The following is a 12,085-nucleotide window of genomic DNA, read 5'->3' on the forward strand; positions in this document are numbered from 1 at the left end:
CCCCCCCCCCCCCTTGTGCAAAGCCCTACTGTGTTTTGGTTATTTTTTTACCTCCTCGGTTTGAAGAGTTGTTTAGCAATAATTCTAATAAACGCGTATTCTTTCGCTGCTGGCTGCCTCCTGCGGCTGGCGCCCGCCCCGTGCCCGCCCCGCGAGAGCCGTGCCACCACCACGCGCCGTGGGCCGGTGAGGTGTTTAATGGCTGCTGGCAGCGCGAGGTGGGAGGGTACATGGATCGGTGTGGGACACGCTCCCCGCGGGGCCCCCCCTCCTCCCCCGCGTCCTACACAGCCCTGCTAGAAAGGCTTTGAAAACACTCGTAACAAAACTGCTTATAAAAATTATTCAACTGTTCCTGAGCCGTGGTGGTGAGCTGGAGGCGGCACTGGGTCCACCCGGGTGACGGTGTGATGGTGGGGCCAGATGGCCCCCCAACTCGCCCCCCCTACTTCTTGCCCAGGGTTTTGTCCAGGTTGTTCTTGATGGCGTCCAGAAAGTCGGTGGTGTTCACAAAGTGCTCGTTCAGCTTCACGCTGGGGAGGGTACAGAGAGGGGATGGAGGGGTCCCGCAGCCGGGGGGGCCCCTGCCCGCCCCCACAGCAGCACAGCCCTGGGCCCGGGACGTGGCCGCTGCCTGGCCACAGGCACAGCCCGACCCCGCGAGCTGTAAATAGACGCCCCGTGTCCCCAGGGACCGTCCGGAGGCCAGCGGCCGCCCCGCACAGCCAGCCTGCCTCCGTGGCTGCCCCGCACCGCTCCGCCCCAAGAGCCACAACGTACTTGGCGAGGCCGTGGATGCAGCCGGCGAGGTCCTTCGTCATCGTCCCGCTCTCCACCGTTTCCACACAGACCTTCTCCAGCGTCTGAGCGAACCTGGGGACGGCAGCACCACATGCTCCAGCAAAGCCGGCACCCCTGTGCCGTGAACCCCACCGCGGCTGGCAGCGGGGTGGTTGGCACCGGGGGCGGCTGCCGGCAGCGTCCCCCACCCCGGGGTACCCCCACCCCACTCACTTGATGAGGTCCGGGTTACTGTCCAGCTTGCCCCGGTGCTCCAGGCCACGCGTCCAGGCAAAGATGCTGGCGATGGGGTTTGTGCTGGTGGGTCGCCCCTGTGCGGAGAGAGCGCTCAGCCGCCCGGCGCAGGCAGCCCAGGGCGGGCAGCACGCCGCGGGCAGAGCGCACCCACCTTCTGGTGCTCCCGGTAGTGGCGGGTGACGGTGCCATGGGCCGCCTCGGCCTCGATGGTCTTCCCGTCCGGACACACCAGGACGGAGGTCATGAGCCCCAAGGAGCCGAAGCCTGCGGCGGGACGGGGCTCAGCTCCAAAAGGGCGACTGTGTACAGCCCACCCCACATCACCCCAACCCAACCCACCCCACACCACCCTCTCCCGCCGCCCCCACCTTGGGCCAGGATGTCCGACTGGACGTCCCCATCATAGTTCTTGCACGCCCAGACGAAGCCACCAGAGGACTTCAGCACCTGGGCGACCATGTCGTCGATGAGCCGGTGCTCGTACCAGATCTTCAGCTTGTCAAACTCCGTCTTGTAGTGCCTGGGAGCCCAGGGCAGGCATCAGCCGTGCCCACCCCAAACTGGGTCCCACTGCCACCCCGGGCAACAGCCAGCCCCCCGGGGCAGCTTTGCCCCCCAGCAGCCTGAGCTCCTTCAAGTCCATACTTATCGAAGATCTCCTGGAAGATGTCTTTGAAGCGCCCATCGTAGGCCTTGAGGATGGTGTTCTTGGTGCTCATGTAGAGAGGCCACTTCTTCTGGATGGCATACTGGAAGCAGCTGTGCGCGAAGCCCGAGATGGACTGCAAGGGAAGCGCAGGGACCCCCATGGGATACCCGCCCCGCCAGCCTGGCCGGGTCCACCACAGATGGCCGGGCATGCCACCACACAGGGAGCCCTCCTGCTGCCCCTGGCCCACCCTGTTACCTCGTCCGTGTTGTACATCCCCATGCCCACGCCGCCACCGGGGAAGTTGTACACCTCCCACTCCTTCGTCCCGCTGCCGTCCTTCGGCGTGAAGACCATCTTGAATGTCCCAGACTTGCCCACCACGAAATCGGTGGCTTTGTACTGCGAGGGGCAGGGCAGAGCGTCGGGCAGGGTCTGGCGGGAGCCGCCAGATGCCCCCACGCCGCAGCAGCGGCTGCACGGGGCTCACCTGGTCGCCGTGGGCATGTCTGCCGATGGTGATGGGCTTGGTCCAGCCGGGCACCAGGCGGGGGATGTTCTTGCAGATGATGGGCTCCCGGAAGACCGTCCCCCCCAGGATGTTTCGGATAGTGCCGTTGGGGCTCTTCCACATCTTCTTCAGCTTGAACTCTGGGGCATGCGGAGGTGAGGCCCCCAAGGGTCCCCCCCCACCAGGCACAGCCCCAGCAGTCACCCCAGCCCAGCGCCCGGCCCCTGCCAGCCCCCCCCCAGCTCCTCCGTGCCATGGGCTGCTGCCAGAGCCCCACTGCCAAGCCGGCCAAGGAGAGGGACAGCCGGTGCGGGCTCGTGACTGGCACTGGGCAGAAGCCGGTCCATCCCCAGCCTCACACCCGCAGGGCCCCCACAGCACCCCCGAACACCCCGGGGCCAGGGAGGGGGGGCACAGCGCTGAGCACAGGGCCCCCAGCCCGGGCAGCGGTGCAGCCCCCGACCCACCAGAACCCTGAGCCGGCACGGGGGAGGCGCTGCTGACCCAGGGGGTCTGGGCACACACGGGGGGCTCAGCACCCCACGGGTCTGCCGGTACCACCACCCTCCTCACCCCTGCCCACCTTCCACCCTGGCTTCGTCTGGCGTGATGGTGGCACACTTCACGGCCACGCTGTACTTCTGGGTGGCCAGCGCTGAGTCGATGGTGACCTGGTCATCTGTCTTGTCCCGGTGCGGCAGACCCAGGTCAAAATACTTCAGCTGGACGTCCACGTTGGGCAGGATGAGCTGGAGGTCCCGAAAGAGTGTCAGAGGGGGGGGATGGTGCAGGGTGCCCGGGGAGCAGCACCACGCACCGCGGCACAGCCAGCACCGGCCCCCAGCCCGGCGCCTGGGACAGTCCCCCCTGCCCGGGACGGTCCCCCCTCCCTGGGACCTCCTCACTTCCAGGTCCCAGCGGAAGCTGTGCTGATCTCACCACCTGCTTCCTGCGGACGGACGGACAGGCGGACAGAGGACGGAGGGACAGGGCAGGCGGTGCGCAGGGACTGTCCCCTGTACAACAGCCACCTGTTCCCCTGCACAGCGCCCTCCGGCTCCACGAGTGCGACACCCGCCCGCGGCCCAGGCAGCACCCCGTACCTTCTCCTTGATGAAGGCCCAGATGATCCGCGTCATCTCGTCTCCGTCCATCTCCACCACCGGGTTGGCCACCTTGATCCGCTTGTCGGCATCTGGGGGGTGGCAGCGGGGGGTTAGGGGTACGCGCCCAGCCCCACTGGCACTGGCCCCACAGCTCCGCACTGCAGAGGGACCAGATGTCCCGCGGGGACCGTGAGGCCCCATCCGTCATGGCTCTGGTGCCACCCCCGCTCAGGGCTGGGTGCAGTCAGGGCGCAAACCCCGCTCGGGTGCAGGTGGGGGCACAAACCCCACTGGGGTCTGGGCTGGTTCATGGCACCAACCCTGTGCGGGGCCGGGCGCGGGTGCAGGTCAGGGTGCAAACCCCGCGGTGGGAGCGGGGCTGGGAGCGGGCGCACAGCCCTCTCGGGGCGGGACACGGGTGCAAACCGGGCTGCAACGCCCCACGTGAGACCGGGACCGGGTGCAAACCCCACCGGGGCTGGACCCGGGTACAGTCTGGAGTGCAAAACCCTGCACGGGACCGGCACCGGGAGCGAACCCCTCCGGGCGCTGCACCCGGGTGCAAGCTGGGGTGCAAACCCCTGCGTGGGACCTGGGGGGGGAGGAAAGGTGGCCCGGCCGTGGGTCGCGCTACAAAGCCCCCTGTGGGACTGGGACGGGGACCAGAGGCAAATCCCTGCGGGGCGGGAGCGGGGTGCAGTTGGGCTGCAGAACTCTACGCGGGAGCGGGAGCGGGAGCAAACCCTTCTGGGGGCCGAGCCGGGCTGCGGGGTCGGGGAGCGGGACCGCGTGGAAACCCCTCTCGGGGCGGGACCTGGGTGCAAACTGGGCTGCAAAACCCCGCGGGGGGAGGGGGTGGAGGGGGGGGGGGGCGGCGAACTTGACTGCGGATGGGGCAGCAAAACCCTGCGTGGGACCCGGACCAGGAACAAACTCCTCCAGGGGGCAAAGCGGGTACAAGCTGGGGGGGGGGCAGAACCCCACGTGGAACCGGGACCGGCAGCAAACCCCTCCGGGCCCAGCCCCGGCTGCAAAACCCCGCGTGGGGTCCGTGACCGGTAGCAAACCCCCTCCCCCAGTGCCGGCTGTAAGCTGGGGGGTACTAATCCAGCTGCAACCCCCCCCCCCCAAAAAAAAAATAAAACCACGAGCTCGCCCAGCGTGCAAACCCCACTCAGGGAGGGGGGGGGACACACACAGCAGCCGCCCTCCCCGTCCCCAAGGACACGGGGGCTTCCCCACCCCCCCTTCCCAAGGTCACCCCCCCACCCCCCCCAACTCACAGTGTCGGCGCTGCCCCACGGAGGCGGCGGGGAGAGGGCAGCGGGTCAGGCGGCTGAGCGCCGGGGCGGCGCGGAGGTAGCGGGCGGCCATGGCGGGGCGCGACGGGGCGGACACGACGGGGGCGGTGGCGGCGGAGCGGGGACGCGGTTCGCTCCGCCCCGGGGCGGTACGTGCCCGGGCCCCCCCCGTGGGGCCCCGCGCGGGCCCGGAGGGGCCCGCGCGGGGTCCCACGGGGGGGGCCCGGGCCTTTGCTTCACCCCCCCCTCCATCACGCAGCGCACCCCAAAACCCCCACGATGGTGGTGGTGGTGGTATCCCACGAGGCGAGAGGGTGTCGTCCCCCCCTAGGTGGGCCATGGGGGGTTGGGGGGGGGGGGGGGGGATGCCACTTGCTGGGCGCAAGCGGTGCCAAAGCACAAGGTGACCGGTGAGGCCGGGATCAGCTTTCACCGGGGTCCTTGGGACGAGGTGGCAAGGGCGGGCGAGCGTGCAAGGCGGCCGTCACGCGTGGTGTGTGCAAGCCCACCCCACCCCACCCCCAGTTCTGCTTGGTATAGGGTGTGAGGAGCAGGAGGGTTTGCAGTGGTCCCCATTCCCGGCGAAGGGATGCGTCCCTCTGTGTCCCCCCCCAGCCTGCGGGTATACGGGTCGGGGACGCGCTGCCCCGCTGAGTGCAGGGCTTGGAGCCCGCTCAGGCTTTCCCTACATAGCAGCGGGTGATCCTACACATTGCCAGCGCGTGACTCAGGGCGGCTGGACCCAACGGGACGGGCAGCTGCGGGGAAGGACAGCTGCCGCCATTTCCCCGGGGGGGACCTTCGCCTCACCTGACCCTGACTCCCCCCTCCCCACGGGGGAGGACGGCAGTGATGCACCCCAAGGGGCACCCGTGCGGTACGCCTGCGGTAGCCAGGAGGTGCGCTGGGGTGGCCGGGAGGCTGCTGGGCCCGGGAGGTTTGCTGTCCCTCTGCACGGGCCAAGCCGATGGCTTTTTTTAGCCACAGGGGACGGGCAGATCCCGCTCCGGGAGGAAAAACAGTCCCGCCGGAGCTGCCGGCCCCAGGCAGAGGGACTCGGGGGGGGGAGGCAGGGCCGGGTGCGCTGACGTCTGCCTGGCTTTAACATTAACCAGAGCAGAAGCCTGTGGGGCTGTCAGCCGCGGGGGGGGGGGGGGGGCGCACCCACTGCTCTGGGGCAGTGATGGGGTCTTGGGCATCCCCACTGCCGCTGCCCTCCCCGTGGCACCCCGTCCCGCCGGCAGCCCTGCAGCCGCACGGCTGGCACTGCTGGGGCTGCCCCGCAGCGTGGCAGCAGGCGGTGTTGCCGCCCCCAGCACAGGGTCCGGGGGGGCTGCCCAGCTGCGCCCGGCCGCAGCGCTGCCCCCCCGCTGCCCCCCCGCTGCCCTCGCCCCGGCCCCGCGGTCAGAGCCGCCCAGTGACTGCGGCTCTCGCAGGGAAGAGGTCACGCCAGCGCGGCGGCCGTCCCCCCGCGGAGCACGGGCTCTGCCGGCCCAGAGGAGAGCGGCCATGTGGCACCATCCCAGCAAAGGGCTGCCTTCAAACAAAGGAGTCCATCCCTGGCCGGAGCCCAATCCACACGCCCCGGGCTGCTGCCAAACCAGCCTGCCCCGAGCGCGGCTGGCCCCGGGAGGGTCCCCGGGGGCTGGCAGGGCTGGCTGCCGAGCGCTGGGGCCGAGCTCCAGGGAGCAACGTGTCCTGGGAGGGCTCCGACTCCGGCGGGTCGGGGACACCGAGAGCCCAGACAGAAGACGAGCGAGGACCTGGATGGGGGGGGGTTGTCCACGCATGCACCGCTGCCCACAGGCAGCCCCGTCTCTGCCCATGGGAGGGGGGCACCGGGTGGGAGGCTGAAGGGCACCCCGTGCCCGGCGGGGCAGTGCGTGGTGTTTGCCTGTGTGAGCGGTGCTGCCCCCAAACATGGGCCTCCCTCACCAGCGCCACTCAGAGCTGGGCCTGCAGGCTGGGGGCAGGCGCTGTGCCCCCCGCTTTGGCAGCAGTCTGCCCCCCCAGGGGCTGCCGGGCAGTGGCGTGGGCCGGGGGTGAGAGACAGTGGGGCAGGGGCACAGCCCCCTCCCACAGCACCCCACCGCACCCCTGCGGGCCCCGGGGCGCACAGCGCAGGCAGTGCCGGTGGCAGAGCCTCTGCACGTGCCCGTGGCACAGCCAAGTGCTGCTGTGCTGCCTGCGCTCGGTGGCACGGCTGCCTTGGGGACATGGTGCAATGTCAGGCGGAGCAGTGGGGCTGCCGAGGGGTTCAGTGGCTCATGCGGGCAGATGGCAGCACTCGGGGACAGGAGGAGGGATGGAAACTGCACCGCTGCCCAGCCAGGCTGGAAGGATGCTCCAGGGGGTGCTGGGCCGTGGTGGGCTGGCACTGGGACCCCTGCCCAGGACCCCTGCCCGACCCAGCACCAGCACTTCGGTGCCCACGACACTGGCTCCAGGCGAGCTGGAGCTGCTGGAGCTGGCAGCTGTGCTCCGGGGCTGGGGGTGCTCTCCCTGCTGCCCCCCGCCCCCATTCTGGAGCACGGCTGGGTGTCCTGCCCCACACCCTCACGCCCCCACGGCACAGCCCCCTGCCCGGGCCATCGGCTCCTGCTGCCCGGCTCCTCCTGCACCCCGGGAGAGCAGCGCGCCCGCCCGGGCTCTCTGCACGCTCTGGCAGCGCTGTGCGCCACGGACACCCTGCCAGCGGCCTCCAGCTCCGAGCGTGTCACCGCTGGGACACCTGGAGCTGTGGGCTACCCCAAAACACACGGAGCTGTGCGTCACCGCGAGGTGCCCGGAGCCACGAGCTACCCCAAAACGCCTGGAGCCGGGTGTCACCGGCGAGGACCTCAGGGTGATGCTCAGAGCCACGTGGCCCACGCACTGGGTGTCCCCGCGGTCGCCGTGCAGCGCAGACGCTTCTGCTCCGGGGCTGCCGCCCCCGCTGCCCCGCAGCGCCCCCCTCCCCGCGGGCTCTCACCCACCCGGCGGAGCACACGCCGCTGCCCCCCCCAGCCGCGCTCCCTGCCGCCCCCCCGGCGCCGCTGACCCCCTCGCTGCGCCGAGGCTGGCGGGGCGGCGGGCGGCCACCCTTGCCTGGGGACACCAGCGTCGTCCCGGGGCCGGGCCAGCACCAGCCCGGGGCCGGTAGCCCCCCGGGCAGCCCCGAGTGGGGGACAGCCCGGCTGACCCCTCCACCCCCCGGGACTCTCCCTCCCCTGACGCTGAGGCAGGAACACCCCCACACAACCCCCCGAGACAGGAGCAACCGCCTCCCCCGGGCTGCTGCCCCCCCCCCGGCGGGCGGGACACCCGGAGCGGTGGCGGTGGCGGAGCGGAGCGGGGCGGCGGCGGGGGCGGCGGGCGGCGGGCGGGGCGGCCCTTTGTTGCGAGCGGCGGGCGGAGCAGCCGGAGCCGCCCGGAGCCGCCCCGCGGGTGGGGACCCCGGAGCCGCCCCCGCTGCCGGCGGGGACCGCCGCTCCCGCCGCCGAACCGGTGAGCAGCGGGCGGGCGGGGGGCACCGGGCGCGGCGGGGGGGGAGTGTGCGTGTGCGTGTGTGTGTGTGTGCGTGCGTGTGTGTGTGTAAGGGGAGTGTGTGTGTGTTTGTGTGTAAGGGGAGTGCACGGGCGGCTCCGTGCGAGGGGGGAGCGCGTGCGTGCGTGTGTGGTGTGTGCAGGGGTGTGCAGCGGGTGTGCACGCACAGGGGCCGTGCAAGGGGCTGTGTGTGCACGGGGCCCGCACGTGTGCGTGGGGGGCTGGCAGGGAGCCTGGGGGTGCGGGTGTTGTGAGTGTGCATGTGGGTGTGTACGTGTGCATGTGTGAGTGTGCATGTGTGAGTGTGCGTGTGTGTGTGCGTGTGCACGGGTGCAGGTGCATTCGGGGCGGGTGCATGGACAGCAGCCCACCCCACAGCGTGGGGCGGTTCCCGTGGGGTGTTCCCAGGTGTGTGTGTGCTGTGGGGGTGTGTACAGCCCGTCAGCCTCCCTGCATGTGTTTACATGTGTGTCGGGTGTGTGTTACACATAGCACTGGGCTGAGGGTACAGAAGTGCACACACAGCGCTCGAGACATGTGTTACGGGTTCCTCGTAAGGAGCCATGTGTGCACGCTCAGCATCAGGTATGGGGCACGCGTGTGTGCTGCGTGTGTGGATGTGCCCTGGGCACTTGCAGGCTGCACACGTGCTGCATGTCCCAGGCGTGCGGCCGCTGCGCCTGGTGATGCTGTAGGTGCCAAAGCAGCCCGTGGGCTTGGGGCCATGCGGGCTGTGGGGTCTCCCCAGTGGTCCCGGGCGGCTGCTGCAGCTGGTGTGGTGGCTGCTCTTGGGGTCTGGCACCCCCTCCTCCCCCGGGCAGCACCACACTGTGCCGGGGTGAGCGGGGCTGAGGAGATCAGCGCTGATTTGGGCTCTGTGGAGCCTGGGGTGGCTCAGAAAGGGTCACGCATCCCTGAGCCGGGACCCCCCCAGTTCCTGCACCCCTGGGTGCAGAAGTGCCCAAGTCCATCACGTCCCTGCCCTCCAAGGGGTGTGCTCACTGTCTCCATTTCGCCCAGTGCCAGCAGTGCCCGACTGGCAGCGGGGGCTGCAGCTTCTCGGGCAGGCAGTGAGCGGGTGCAGGCAGCGTACGGGGGGAAGGCAGCGTGCGTGTGCAGGCAGGTGCTGGCACTGAGGGGGCGAGCTGGACCACGGGGCAACCCCGGAGTCCTCAGAGCTGAGCCTGACATCACGCAGGAGCGTGGGGCAGGGGAGCGATGGGAGCAGTGGGATGGTAGCGTTTTGGCGGGCTGGGTCCAGGGGCCCCCACAGCGTGCCATGCCCGGTGCGAAGGGGATGCTGTGGGGCAGCGTGGCGCTGGCTGCATTGCCGCCGTCGGACAGGCACCGGCACCCCACATGAGGGAGCGTGGCGGTCCTGGCAGCGGGGTCAGGGCTGACCAGGGGGCACGGGGGCAGGCGGGATTTGTGTAGCTGCTGGAGGGGCAGAGAGCAGAGCCGTGGCCCCGTGGGAGGACCTTGGCTCGGGCAGGGTGCCCACAGGACAGGGACAGGGAGGATGCCCTGGAGTCCCTGGGCCCTGTGGGGAGCCCTGTGGTGCTCTGCCTGGCTGGCCATGCCCCGCGGGCCCCGCGCCGCAGCCGACACTGGGCTTAGACCTCCTGCGCTGCGGGCTGGAGGCTGCCGCAGCCCCCGCTCCTTCCCCTCGTCCCGAGCGGGGCCTCTCCTCTGGGGCTGCTGGGGTGCAGCGAAGCAGAGCCGGCGTGCCTGCGCCTCGCTCCTCTCTGCCGCGCCGACCGCGGCTGTGCCGTCAGCGGCAGCCCGGCTCCAGCGGGACGTGCAGCCATCTCCGAGCTGCGGGCGCCGAGCAGCTGGGTCCGGGAGCATCTGTGCGTGAATCAGCACGGCCCGGCAGCCCGCGCGGCTGCAGGTGTGCGTGCAAGCGCGCTCACACTCTGCGCGTGTGCGCGGCCGAGAGGAGGCCGCGGGTGGGAAGGGGGCTCCGGGGGGAGGGGGGAAACTGCCTGGTGTTGTCTGGCAGCCTCCGGGAGAGCGCCGATGCGGGGGCGTGCGTGTGAGCCCCAGGAGATGTGGGTCGGAAGGAAGAGCCTGGGCGCGTAGGCTGTGTGCGAGCCGGCTGCAGGTCTCTGATCAGGGGACGTGCTTGCGCTGCTGCCTGCGCCGCTGCCTGCGCCCGGGCAGGCTGCAGGAGCAAGGCGTGAGCACACAGGCGGCGGCAGCAGCAGCAGCAGCAGCAGCGGGGCGCACGCAGCCCCGGCCCTGCTCCTCACAGGCAGCAGCACCCGGCGCCGCAGCCGACTTCCCAGGCACCCGCCGCCCGCGGGAGCAGGGTGCAGGGCGCTGGCGTGGGAATTTGGTACAGAAACCACTGCCCCACCTGCCTGGTGACCCCAGGCCACAGGTTTTGGTGCTGCCCGGGCCCAGTGCCCCAGGCAGTTTCCCCATCGCCGATTGCTGTTGCGGGCAGAGAGGGTGGGCTGGGACGGCGGTGCGACTGCCGCGCTTGTGCGTGCAGGTACCTGCAGAGCCGCGCAGGGCACGCAGGCACGCACATGCCGGCCCGGCCGGGCGCTGCGCCTGCGCGGGTGCGCGAGCAGGGCAGGGTGCTGCAGGGTGCCCCTGGCGCTGCCCCGCGCTGGCAGCCTGCGTGGGCAGGCAGAGGAGATAAATGGGAGTTTGTCGTAAACAGGCCCGGCTGCCAGCAGCGGTCGGGAGCGCCTCGCAGCCCGCGCTTAAAGGCGCAGGCTCTGGCCTCGCTCCGCTGCCTGCGGGCTGCCCAGCCAGGGCAGCCTGCCCTCCCTGCCTGCCCTCCCTCCCTGCCTGCCCTCCCTGCCAGCCCCGAGAGCGGCTGGACTCCCCGCGGGGGGTTCCCGTCCCTGCGTGCCATCACACCGGGGTGTTGGCACAGCGCTCCCACGGCCACGCGCAAGCGATGGCCCAGTCCCCAGAGCCCCCCCGGGGACCCTCTGGGATGCCGTGGGACTGGGGGGGGCCGTGGCTGCGGGGGTGAGCGTCTGCTCCCACCCCCACGCAGGGTGACATGCTCCATGACGTAGAGAACCCTGTCCGTCTGTGGCACTTCCTGTGCAAAGGGTGCTGATAAGGCAGGTGGAGTGGAGTTGTCGGGGCTGTCCCCGACCCAGGAAGGGACGTCGGCCGCCGGCAAGCGCAGCGGGAGCAGGAAGGAGCCGAGGGAGGCAGGGGCACTGCCAGCAGCCCCAGCCCCTGGGTGCCAGGTATGGCCCGGGCAGCAGGCACCGTGCGGCAGTGCCGAGCCGGCAGAGCGTGGGAGTGTGGGCAGAGACACCACAGGACTGTGGGGGGGGGGCGCTTCTCCTGGGCAGGGGGCTCACTGTGGGTCCCGCCGGTGGGATGACGATGGCCTGGGGTACCGGGGCCGGGGCTGGCTGAGCAGGGTGGCATGGAGCTCTGCCCCACATGGGGTGGGGGGCAGCGGCAAGGCAGCCCCAGCCCCAGGATTGCTGCCCGCTGGGAGGAGAGACCCTTTCCCCCCGTTGCCATGGCAAAATAAGCAGCTGTCATTAATAAAGTGTTGCCATGGAGACCGCTGGACGAGCTGGCGGTTCTCTGGGGTCTGCATGTGCTTCTGCTGGGGGGGCTGCGAGCTCCCCCCGCGCCCTGGCTGGGGTGCAGAGCCCACCGTGGGCCCAGGCAGCGGGTCCTGCCCAGCACTGCCCGCTGGACGGGGTGCCCACCCCATGCCCACGCCATGCTGTGCCCATGCCACCCTGCCCGCACTGCAGCCCTGCCGCCACCGTGCTCATCCCGGACCTGCGGGGACAGGCCACCAGGGCTGGCAGGGACCGTGTCCCGCGTCCCGTGTCCCTGGGTGCTGCCCTGCGCGGGTGTCCGTGGGGCTCTGCCCCTGGGCTGGGCCGGCACAGGGTCCCTGCTGCCCCTTCGTGCCCTGCCCGCTGGGACCCCGCCGCCCCCCGAGGGAGGGCAGGGCTGC

General features: G+C 70.9%; 1 protein-coding gene across 1 annotated transcript; it reads right to left on the reverse strand.

The window, feature by feature from the left end:
- Positions 1-329: 329 nt before the first annotated feature.
- IDH2 (isocitrate dehydrogenase (NADP(+)) 2) lies at positions 330-4,730 on the reverse strand. The gene is made up of 11 exons (XM_082488560.1): positions 4,588-4,730; positions 3,302-3,393; positions 2,782-2,947; positions 2,178-2,338; positions 1,946-2,089; positions 1,684-1,820; positions 1,407-1,558; positions 1,190-1,302; positions 1,015-1,112; positions 781-873; positions 330-533 (listed from the first exon to the last, which is right to left on the reverse strand). Exons 1-11 carry the CDS (start codon positions 4,676-4,678, stop codon positions 446-448), a joined length of 1,335 nt encoding a protein of 444 aa, XP_082344686.1. The 5' UTR covers positions 4,679-4,730; the 3' UTR covers positions 330-445.
- Between the last annotated feature and the right edge of the window lie 7,355 nt (positions 4,731-12,085).

The sequence above is a fragment of the Vanellus vanellus genome, assembly GCF_965231255.1.
Source record: "Vanellus vanellus genome assembly, chromosome: 11".
NCBI lineage: Eukaryota > Metazoa > Chordata > Aves > Charadriiformes > Charadriidae > Vanellus > Vanellus vanellus.

Coding starts and splice junctions, on each gene's coding strand:
- IDH2 (XM_082488560.1), bottom strand. CDS start 4,678: ATGGCCGCCCGCTACCTCCGCGCCGCCCCGGCGCTCAGCCGCCTGACC. Junction 2,339..2,781: donor AGACGAAGCCAGGGTGGAAG/GTGGGCAGGGGT, acceptor CGCATGCCCCAG/AGTTCAAGCTGAAGAAGATG. Junction 874..1,014: donor AGTAACCCGGACCTCATCAA/GTGAGTGGGGTG, acceptor TGCCGTCCCCAG/GTTCGCTCAGACGCTGGAGA.